Raw genomic sequence first — 11,243 nt, 5'->3', positions numbered from 1 at the left:
ATGTTTCCGTGGGCTACTGGCCGGGAGATATGAGTATGTACATTAGTTTATTCCTCTTATACACAGTCAGTGTTGAACTTGAGTATGAGCGGGTAGTGATGAGAGAGGATTACATATTGAAGGAGCAGTGTGTAGGATTTAGTGGCATCTGAAATCAGTGAGATTTGCAGACTGCGACCAGTTGAAACTTCTGTCAGTCATGAACTTCCAAGTAGGATTCCTTCAGTGTTCGTTGTTCAGAGGGTTTTGACCAGGAGCCAAATTATCTGCAGAGGTCTCTTCCTCTCCAAAACAAGCGGAACAGGTCATTTAAACCGGTAAAAACACTTTTAAAAAAGCAGTTTTAAATTAAAAATCGATGCTTTTCTGACTGCTCGGCTTGTCAGCGGGCCCCTAGCCCACTGCCTGCTAATGCATGCTCATTTTTTTTCACTGAATAAAATAGTTTCACATTAAAAATTAGTGTTTTTCCGAATGCTCTTTTACACATCTCAAAGGGGCCGTTACCTACATAGCCAATGAAAACATATGAAAATGCAAATGACCCTATCCAGAGCCAGTGTTTGGTTTGTCTATTCTGAGCTACTGTAGAACAAAATGGTGGTGCAATAGGGCGGACTCCATGGATAATACATCCATGGGATGACAAGGCTATTTAAAGATGGCTGGGTCACGCTTTTTTATCCCACGGGAGCTTTTTGGGTATGCTCGGCCACACAGAACTTTTGGGTACGCTCAGATAATTGGCAGCCAGTATTCAATAGAACATTTGCATATAGGAAATGTATGGCATTTTATTCTGTTTTTTTTTTTCAATGACAGCAGAATTGTTATTCTAACCCATATCTTTATTTTTTATACAAAAATATTACACCCCAGGGCTGCCTCAGTGAAACAAATTAATCATTCCCATGTGCTGAGATAGTGCACCAGGTATTGAACCTTTTGGAAAGTGCAGAGCAGATTTCACTGTGTATGTGTTGTACCCCAGTGACATGGTGTGATACGCCACTTCTCTTTTTAACCCGCTTGGTGGACGAGGACCCACTCCTTCTGTAGATATAACCAGCTCATTTTAAGGAAGTGAAAACACTACAATTCTTATTTTCAGGTGATTATAAACTAAAGAAACAATAATTATGACAATATAGTCAATTTCTGCCAATATATTCCCCTAAATCCTACACACTGGACCTTTAATGTAGAAGTTCACCAATAACCATTTGCCAATTTCAAAACTTTGAGAGAACAGTTTTAACAATAAATTCTTTGTCGTTTTGTAGAAGGCAACGTTGAATTTGCATGTACAGTAAATTTATGTAAAAACTACAAACTCAATGATCTCATGTCAATATGTACAAATCTGTATTGCACTTCAGCACAATCTAACACTGCATGTAGTCAGATTCAAACTACTGTATAATTAGTTTAGCCGTGGTCCAGGTATTGATACATCACTACTGTATTGATTAAATGATACTCTTTTCTTCAGTGTAGTCGCTCAGACTTGTATAGAACTTTTCTGCTACCAATGCTTATGAGGTGAATATGTATTTGGGATTTGCATCAGTGTTTCTAGTGTGATGGAATGAAAAATATATAATTACTATGTATAGAAATTGAACGATAGTATAATATCTTCACATCTGTTTTATTAAGGGTTGAATTGCCAATTAATCATTCAGGTTTTGCTGTTTAAAACGTCTGACGCATTGCTGCCTTGACTTTTTAATTATAAAAACCTTTGGACGATATTTTCTTTGCGATTCCAGTTGATCCAATATCGTGTTTAAAGGGAGACTTGTTAACTTTATTCAAAATATTTAATGGTTTGGGACTGGAAACATGGGTTAAGTGAGTTTTATTTTTTTAAATTAAATTGTCAAGAGTTGATGCTATCCTTGTGTTGAACTTAATGAGTATTCTGACCCATGGTCCACTCTTTCCAGCGCTAACATGAGGTGACGGGACAAGTTAAAGGATTTCAACAAAGAAGCTACACAACTTAACTAATTTCCCAACGACAACAAAGTGAAGACAAAATCTTACAAATACCTGATGTGAGAATCTGAGAAAGTTTTTCTGAGGCAATTCAGCCCAAATGAAACTAATGTTTTAAAGGTTAAATGTTTTTGCTAAACAGTATACAGCTTTGCATTTTTGCTTTGTAAACTTAAGAACACGTAGAGTGATTAAATACCTCTGTCACTCCAGATATAATGTCCTTTCTCCACGTGTGCCTCAACCGAGGACCAAAGTGAAGGCTGCGTGACTGTCCTTCATCCGTCACACAGCTGGTACGTCAACACCCGAATCTGATGCATGGCTTGTGTCTCTCATCAACTTCTCGACCACATCATGCAGTAATGTCAGTTCAGCTCAATAACAGCAAAAACTCTAATCCACACCGTCGAAGCCTTGTGCATTCTCAATGGCGATGTGAAGTTTCTCCCTCAGCTCCTCAAACGACTCATAAGGAGGCAGGTCCAGTCGGTTGAAGCTATGTGAGGCGAAAGTGAAATGACAGTGAGGGAGGATATAAAGTAAACATTTACAGGAATCAACTTCAGCTGCTATTTAGCCATTATATTTCTCATGGGACAGTTCAGTGATTTCGTGCTGCATCTCCGTAAAGCTGAAGGACTTTGCAGAGATAGTTTAACAAGTGAATGGCCAAATATGGTGCAGCAGAGGCAGTAATATCCTGACTTTTAGTCCTTATTATGAATTAAGCTCCAAAAACGCTGGATAATACACTTCCCATAATGCAACTAAATTTCAGCTTTTATAGAGAAAATTATAGATAGATACATTGGTAATCCTTGACAGGAAATGACATTTGTTATGGCAGTTCATTCACAGCCACACCCACACACAACCACACATAACATAAAAGCACATCTGCAATTATCCACAGGAAAAAAGAAACAAAATACCTTAAAAATAAATATTACATAAATACTAAAAAATACAAAATTAAAAAAAAAATCAAATAATAATAAATACAATGTTGTGTATAAATTTCATTGTATAAAAGTGCAGTAATTCATTTCTGTAATTAGAAATTTACTTGGAATGCAAAATTAATGGAGTTTGCTCTTAAAGGGACAATTCACCTCAAAAATACATATTTTTTTTCTCTTTCTTTTAGTGCTATTCATCATTCTAGATTTTTCTGGTGTGAGTTGCTGAGTGTTGTAATAGTAGTAATGTTGCATGTGCAAGCTACAGTGTGTATATAAACTGTTATGTGTTTGCTCACAACAAGCTCTATTGATTATCTTGAGTCACCAGGCCATGAGTTCCTGAATCTTGTGACATTGCTGCTGAGTTTTTCAAATGTATCGTTCGGTGCTTTGACCACCTCAAGCCGAATGCCATCTAGTTCCATTAAGTTGGAGAGAAGGCAGACATCTATAGCTGTTATCTCCAACAGTCTGCAACGCACACCAAGCTTATCTAGACTGATAAAACCCACTACAAGTAAGACGAAAAACATGTACTTTTGATTTGGGGTGACCTGTCCCGATTTGGGGTGACTGAGGCGTCTCACTTAGCCCACTAACAGTTTTCAAGCAGCAGAGTGAGAGCTATGACTATATCCAGCCACTAGAGGGCTTCAACCCATTATTGCTCAGTAACATATTATTTTGTAATAATCTTTAAAAAAAAATATCATTCATTCATCATCACATCTGAGCCCATCAGGATGTCTTTGAGGAGCACCTGAAGCCCCAAAATGTTTTTTTTTATCTCGCATGCACGGTTTATAATCAAGAGCGGCCCTTGTTCCACAGAGCTGAACTGAAAGCTCTGCTCTAATTCCAAACATCACTGCACAACATAAGCAACATATTACTATTAAGCAGAGCAGAAAGCAATGTAAGCAATTACGGTTTTTTGGCACAATGTGCTTCAGTCTTTTTGAAACACCAGAAAATATTAAGGAAAAAATCTTAGTGAAGTGCTCACCATGTGTGGGCTCGGGGGAGTTTATCACGTGTTCCCCACTGCTCGATGGTGAACAGCTGTGGTCCGTTAGACCCTGAAAAATAAAACATCAGACAAACACAAACAGCTTGATTTAAACTGGAATTAATTTAAATCTAGACTACAACAGAGTACTTTCAACAACAATGCAGTATAAAAAGCGTTATCTCACCATAGAGTTCAGCAAAGCCGTTCATTGGGACCCTTGATGTTCCTGTCACAAACTGTAAGAGCCTGATTCTCTTTTCTGCATCCATCAACAGCACCGTCTGTGACAGCACAAACAGATACACAAATAAATAACCAATGCAAAGCTCTGTTTGAGAGGAGAAAACCTCTGAAAGATCCACAGCTCAGCTGGATGGCTCCAGGCATGGAAAGTTGTCTTACTTTCCAAAACCACTGGATAACGACGTGGTTGGCGCAGTAGTTGTTCTTGTACTTGGTGTTCTCTCGCCAGTCATTCACGTCCACGTCTCCGAGACCACACATGAGCAGCTGTGGGTGAGAAGGCAGGTAGATACACCGTTATTGATCTCTCTGGACAAATCTGGTTCATTTTAGCACATCAGACGGACTAAAAACTCACCTCGAGCTCATTCTCATCAAAGATCTTGATCAGATCCTGTGGTATCAACTCAAAGAATCCCTAAAACACAAAAATATGACTTAATACTTTATACCGTTAAATGGTGTCTACTATGTTGGGAAAAAATGTATGAAATAAATAGTTACGTCTTTGAATGCAGTCATCTGCTTCTGTATCCTGTTCACGAACCTAAACTGCATTACCAGACTGTCAAATACAAAACAGCAGATTAACATCAAAACAAAATTTCAACACTTCAATGAAGGTAAAAAGTGTTTGATTTTTTTTTTGCTTACTGGATGTACTCCTTCTTGTTGTCATTAGTGATGACGATCTCTGAGCCACCGGACTTCAATTCATGCTGGTGAGTCTAAAAAGGAAGAATGGGGTAAATAATGTAAATAACACAAAAAGCAAATATCACAAATTGTAAGCTGTAGGGGCAAAGACTGCATGTTTGAACACACCTGTCCAAAGAGTTCCTCGTCGATGGTGAACCTCAAATCCAAGTCTGTTGGGTCGTTCTCCAAAATCCACATCAAGGAGTTGAAATATTCACTGTCCTGAAAAATACAACAAAACGAAAGTCTTCCAGATTACCTGGTCCCGAAGAGCTGAAATCAAGGTGTTAACTATTTGCAGTGGAAAAATGTGACACTCACCACAGACTCCATGTCCTGGAGAATGATCGGCTTCTGCAGCATCATCTTGTAGAAAGGACGAATGAAGAAAGCTGTTGAGGACAGAAACAAAATTGTCAGGAACTAAAAAAAAAAAAACACTAAATTTTCCCTAATCCATTTGATATTCTGTCTGCACTTCGACATCATATCTACAGAGATTTTCACGAGTGGTATACAATCAGGTGGCACTCACCATCAAGCAGTTTGCCATGATAAACAGCCATGCCTGCCACGCGGCCGATGAACTTGAAGTAGGACAGGTGGTCCTCATTACATAAACCTGAGTTGGGGTTAATCTGCAGTGTGTAGTTGTCCCTGGAAGCAAAAAAAAAAAAAAAAATATGAACTTTAACTTTTAAGTCCCTCTCAAAGCATGTTTAAAGTATACCAATATGTTGTTTAACATGGTTTTCCCACATTATAGTAAAAAAAAGCACAACTACTCTTTCTCCCTTATTGAGAAAATCACTTCCAGTGAGTTTTTACTTTTGCTTTTCGCTTTCTCCAGCATTGCTTGCGCTATGTTGACAGAAAGAAGAGCAGTGCGCATCAGGATGGCTCATGTTAGATTCAGAGGAAACATCAGAGAGATTCAGCCGTACAAGTTTGAGCCTCAGTCAGACCCAGACTCAGGTGTTGAGGAGTCTGTTGTGCCCCAAAATCGGCGACTAGCGGACAAACCAGAATGCTAAGTGTAGTTAGCATCTTTTACTTAAGTTGTTTGTTAGCTTGTAGGCTAATTGGCAGTGACTGCAACAGTGTTAGTGATTGTGAAATGTACAATAATATCTGCTACAATGGAGTTTCTGGTAGATAGTTGAAGGAAGCTTCAGTTTACACCCAAAACTGCACACTTTGCCATGTTTGCCATCAAAACTTTAACAATGCTAATGCTAACTCTCGCTCTGTCACAAGTCTGCTCTGGGCTTCAGGTTCCACGTTTTTTTGCAGGTGTTTAATGTGTTTAATGTTTTGGAAAGGCTTTTGTATTAGTCGCCTACCAAATCTAGCTTTCAAGGCGTGAGCTTGAATCTCAGATTTCAGGGAAATGCAAAGACATCATTCTCTTTAATATATGAAAACACCTTTCTAGTGACAAACGTTGCACAGAAACAAGTCAGTGTAGTCACGGTCAGACATAAACAAAAGAAAAGAACATTTTTAGCAGGTCTTTAAAGCACAAATATTTTGTCCTGGTCCCTACCCACAGATAATTACAGCTCTTGTATGTGTATTTTTGTATTGCCACTATAATAAGAAATACAATCCCGTAATTTTTTTAACTTAAAGTTGTATTTTCATTGATGCTCCTCCCAGGCTGTGTAAATATCCATGGAGAACTTAATCCCAACTAATTTTTCCATTTACCAAATAAAGCTTTCCAGAAGACTTTGTAGATTTCGACAGTAAATGACGATGAGTAATTTGAATCTTATTGTGGCCTGACACTGTGTAAACAAAAGTGCATCCTCACAACAACAAAAAGTCAGTGACAACATGAAGTGAGTAATGTGTATGCCTGAGTATTTTCACATATTTCTCTAGACTTTCCAGACCTAGAGGCAGGATATCCGCCCTGGATGTCTTTCATTTACTGTTCTTTTATATAAGTCGGAGCAGCACTACATGTTCGTCTAAATGTGAACAAGCTGTACAATACAAGACTGTTCTGGATGTCTTGGATGTCTGTACTCATTTTAAAGGGAACCAGTTATGCTCATGTCCAGGTTCATACTCATATTTAAGGTTTCCACTAAAATGTGTTTACATGCTTCAATGGTTAAAGAAATGGTCAGCGTTTCTGGGTCTTTTGGATCCCGGCATCTCTACACTGTAATTACAGCCGGTCAATGACTGTAATGGAAAATAGTGGCACTTTCTACATAAAAAAAAAAAAAATCACCAATAAAAGCCTCTAAACAAAAATCTCCACAACTGGACATATTCCAGCAGGAAAATGTTCTGAAATCGTGAAGAAATTAACAACAATGGTAACCAAGTTTACATGTTTCCATGACCTTAGAGTGTAGCTACATGTATGTTAGCAGTATACATGCAGCCAGGGAATGACTAAAACAGAAAATGACAGCACTTTTTACAATGAAAAGTCACCAATAAAAGCTCCTAAACAGCCAGACATGTTCCAACAACAGGAATATGATCCGAACCAAGTGTACCTGACTCTGATGGTAGCATGTAGCTGCATGTAGCAGTGTAGTCAAGTCAAGTCAATTCTATTTATAATCACAATTCGCCTCAGAGGGCTTTACAGCTAACTACGCCCCTCTGTCCTTGGATCCTCACAGAGCATGATGAAAAACTTCCCCCAAAAACCCTTTAACGGGGAAAAAAGTAGACTTAATATAAACACATGCAGTAGCGTGCCAGGAGCAGATGAATATATAAAGAAAACTGACAGGCTATGATGTCATACTGTAGCCAGAGAAGTAAAAACAGTTGTGTTCAAAATCCTAGAAGACCTAAGGTTTCTGGTCACTGGCATTACTTCTACATACATTAACCTCATTGTTTGAAACTTTGGCCACCTGTAATATGAACATCCGACATTGTAACACTATAAGACACAAACGGAAAAGCAAAATAGGCCCCCTTTAACACACCATAATAATGCTTAAGACAATAAGAGTATTTATAACAAGAGAGAGTGTTTGGACTCACGTTGCAGAATACTCAAACAGTCCGTAGTACGGGTTGAACATCTCCTTGGACATGAGGAAGAACCACTCCCTGGCCAGGCCACCGTAGTCCAGTCCTTTCTCTCCCTCAAACTCCACCCACAGTCGTGCCTTCAGCAGGTCTGCCCTCTTCACTGAGAGGATGCGTCTGTATGAGTCCTCCAGCACCGCATTTCTTCTCATCTTCATCTCAAAGCGGTTTGGGATGTCGGCCTATGAAGAAATGTATTGCGTTCATTAAAAAGACAGTTTACGATCATCTGCAGGTTGAATAAATAAACCATGTGAGAAACTGATAACAGCTATATGCAACACCAGTCTTCATTAAAGTAGTTTTAATAAAGTGGAGGTCACAGTTGCTCTTTGAGGACACTCACCGGTTTCTTCAGCTTCTTCCGGAAGTAGTCATACTTCTGTTTATAATCTCTGGAATAAGGCACTGCCTATAATCAATCAGAAAAGGACAGTATTCAGTGACAACAAATCAATCTGAACCTCGTGACCTACACTGTGGTTGATGATACATGTTTGCTGGAAACTTGTAAACTTTAAATAGATAGCTGTATTCACTGTATGCCAACATCATGTCAGTGATGAAGCATTTCTGAAATATAATCTATCAACTCACTGGTCCAGTTATAGCTGAGTTCTGTAATCTGGGGTCATCCCATTGTGTGGTCCTGGTGTCTGAAATACAATATGACACATCAGAAATCATTTATTTACACAGAAACCTATTCATCATATAGTCCAAATTAGCATTAAACATGATACATACTGTGATCTATGTAGAATATCCTCCCATCACTGTGGACTCTCTCCTCCCAGCCAGGCTAGGAACAAAGAAAACACCACATTATTTACCACAGTATCAGTTCTGATTAAAAAATACAACAACAAAGACCAATTAAGGCGTCATTAAGGATCTTTTTTTTTTTGCCTGTGATCTAAAGCCTGAAATTGATATATGTCTTTCAATTGATTTGTCAGTGATTATCTGTAAGTGATGAACTCACCGGCAGAGGGCCGAGATCAGACGGGTCGAGGGAGGGTCTCCTCCTCATTTGCACAGGAATCTTGAGCCTGGGGTCTTCCTGTTCAGAGGAAAACAAACAGGATGTGTTTTAGTCAAAGAGGAAACACAGGAAATAAATATGAGCCAGGGGAGGCAAAAGCATATGTGCACAGCCAATCCAAACTTTGAGCAGGTGCTGAACCGAAGGTAGTAAAAAATAAAAAGGCAAAAAATGCCTCTCTGATGAGGAGCTCGAAACATTACTTTGGTGCATTTTGTAGGTGATAAGTGGGGCCCTGCAGTGAGCGAGCCATTTTTTGCCTTTTTCCTTGGCGTCAGCCCCGGATGGCCATGAAAGCGTTGATCGGACCCAAAAATATTCAGGCCCAACTCCACCTGAGCCAGCACAGTTTCTGTGGGCAGCAGTTTTGGGTGCAAGCCCAATTAAAAACTTGAATATCTACTGTAAAAAACAACTTTAAAAAAAAGCATGAAATGTTTCCTTGCACCACTTCTTCCTCTTCTCTTCTCTGTGCCATTTCAGTCGCTGGTCAGTGACTCAGCAGGTTCAGCAGATGCCTTTCACTGTGTATGGTGATCCATAGAGTTGTGGTGTGCAGATGATTATTATTGTTCTTTGCTGTATGTTACACACCTCATCTCTCACATCTCTCCCATTGCTGAGGGGGCAGCAGCAAACACGACGAACGAATATGGTCTTGCAACCTCCCCCTCCCTGCCTTGTTTTCAAATCCTCTTTCCATGCACTTTATCTCTCTCCCTGTCCACTATACTGCTCAGTTGTTCCTTCACTCTCTCTCTTTCTGTCGTTCAAACAAGTAACTGCCTGAGCCCGATTAGGTTCAGGCGGAGAATCAAAGCTCTTGTGGCCATTAATCTCCACTGATAATGATACTTATAATTGGAGTTAAAAGCAAATCTGAAGTCTGCTGCTTTCTCACCCAAGTAGTAGTCTTTGTGTTGTGGTCAATGAAAAACGGTCTTCCACTGGGAGCACTGCGAACCTCCCACCCAACTGGCAAGAAGCCAGATTCTTGTGTGGCCTCAGGGCTTGGGGCGTGCTGAGGAGACCCCTCGGGGGACATGGCTGGCAAGGGTGGAGTCAGGCTCTGGGGAACACCAGGACCCCTCTGTGGTGGTGGTGGTGCTGCTGCTGCTGCTGCTGCTGCTGCTGCTGCTGCTGCTGCTGCTGCTGGTGGTGCTGGTGGTGCTGGTGGTGCTGCTGCTGGTGCTGGTGGTGCTGATACCTCTGCGGTTCTCTGTCAAGCAAAAAGTAATAATATGGAGAAGTTTAGGCACTGTAGAAAAGACTACATTTGACTTTGTTTCAGATCTTGTTTATGAACAGAGAGCAGCAAAGAGCACAGCCAACCTCGAGGAATTGGTTTTATGTCTTCCCTTATCAATATCACAAAAAAGCCCACTTTGTACCTGGATGAGAGGTCGTGTCCATGAAGTGGTTCGGGTGTTGTGGTTGACATAGTAGCGTCTTCCTTTGAGGTCTCGTTTCTCCTCCCAGCCTGGAGGAAGCCCAGCTGAGGTTGGAAGCAGCTATTGAATGACATAAAAATTTAATTTAGCGACCGATACTGAAAACCTCAACCTTATTGGGTCACATAAAAGCGACAAAGAAACGCGTAACGTGACTGAAATGATTTCCTAACTTCCACACCACAGAAACCGATAGACTGAAGAAAACACCTGTGAATCCTGAGCACTGTTGTCTGTCCACTTTAACAGCAACATGCTGCTGCAAGAACAGGTTTGGTAAAATGTGGGAAGGAATGATTTCAACAGTGAGTGAGATACTCACCACAGGATTAACAGGATGTTCCTCTCCTGTTGAAGTCTGGGCACTTCCTCTGAGACTGGAATGGCTTGAATTACTAGCACGATCCTGCAGGACAGAGGAAGGATGTCAAAGACAACAATGATCACTTAGCCATTAACGTGTTATATACTTTCCACTTCTCTCCGTCATCCACTGAAGGCGTGTGGTTCATATTAATCTCATTGTGGGTCTGTCTTCCCCTGGCTTTCCTGTAACCAGAGCCATATGCTGCACAGAAAAAGACTCACCCTCTGGGAGGTGCGACGCTCGCTAGCTGTGACCCAAGGCATGTGAGTGTTTCTCGGCTCGTCGCGGAACGGTTGGAACTCTGTAGATGAGTGTGGTGGTGGAGGTGATGTGATCTGGTTATTGCTGTGGTACAAGGTGGACTCGTCCTCTGTGATGATCTCCCAGCTCT

At 40.4% G+C, this 11,243-nt stretch overlaps 1 protein-coding gene across 2 annotated transcripts in view; it reads right to left on the bottom strand.

The window, feature by feature from the left end:
- Nucleotides 1-283: 283 nt before the first annotated feature.
- The window catches only part of nedd4a (NEDD4 E3 ubiquitin protein ligase a), a 32,413-nt gene continuing 21,453 nt past the window's right edge, over nt 284-11,243 (bottom strand). For both annotated transcript variants that reach the window (XM_042494747.1, XM_042494673.1), the window contains 19 exons: nt 11,074-11,241; nt 10,808-10,891; nt 10,426-10,545; nt 9,936-10,253; nt 8,975-9,052; nt 8,737-8,791; nt 8,587-8,645; nt 8,336-8,401; nt 7,942-8,171; nt 5,456-5,577; nt 5,242-5,312; nt 5,047-5,142; nt 4,876-4,949; nt 4,726-4,786; nt 4,580-4,639; nt 4,381-4,488; nt 4,163-4,259; nt 3,973-4,045; nt 284-2,500 (listed from right to left, as the gene is read on the bottom strand). In XM_042494747.1, the coding sequence (XP_042350681.1) occupies nt 2,398-2,500; nt 3,973-4,045; nt 4,163-4,259; nt 4,381-4,488; nt 4,580-4,639; nt 4,726-4,786; nt 4,876-4,949; nt 5,047-5,142; nt 5,242-5,312; nt 5,456-5,577; nt 7,942-8,171; nt 8,336-8,401; nt 8,587-8,645; nt 8,737-8,791; nt 8,975-9,052; nt 9,936-10,253; nt 10,426-10,545; nt 10,808-10,891; nt 11,074-11,241 (2,043 nt within the window). In that variant the 3' untranslated portion in view covers nt 284-2,397. The remainder of the gene's footprint in view (nt 2,501-3,972; nt 4,046-4,162; nt 4,260-4,380; nt 4,489-4,579; nt 4,640-4,725; nt 4,787-4,875; nt 4,950-5,046; nt 5,143-5,241; nt 5,313-5,455; nt 5,578-7,941; nt 8,172-8,335; nt 8,402-8,586; nt 8,646-8,736; nt 8,792-8,974; nt 9,053-9,935; nt 10,254-10,425; nt 10,546-10,807; nt 10,892-11,073; nt 11,242-11,243) is intronic.

The sequence above is a fragment of the Plectropomus leopardus genome, chromosome 1 (genome assembly GCF_008729295.1).
Source record: "Plectropomus leopardus isolate mb chromosome 1, YSFRI_Pleo_2.0, whole genome shotgun sequence".
Taxonomy (NCBI): Eukaryota; Metazoa; Chordata; class Actinopteri; order Perciformes; family Serranidae; genus Plectropomus; species Plectropomus leopardus.
Note: the sequence above shows the minus strand (reverse complement) of the source record. Positions and strands in the feature narration are given on the sequence as shown.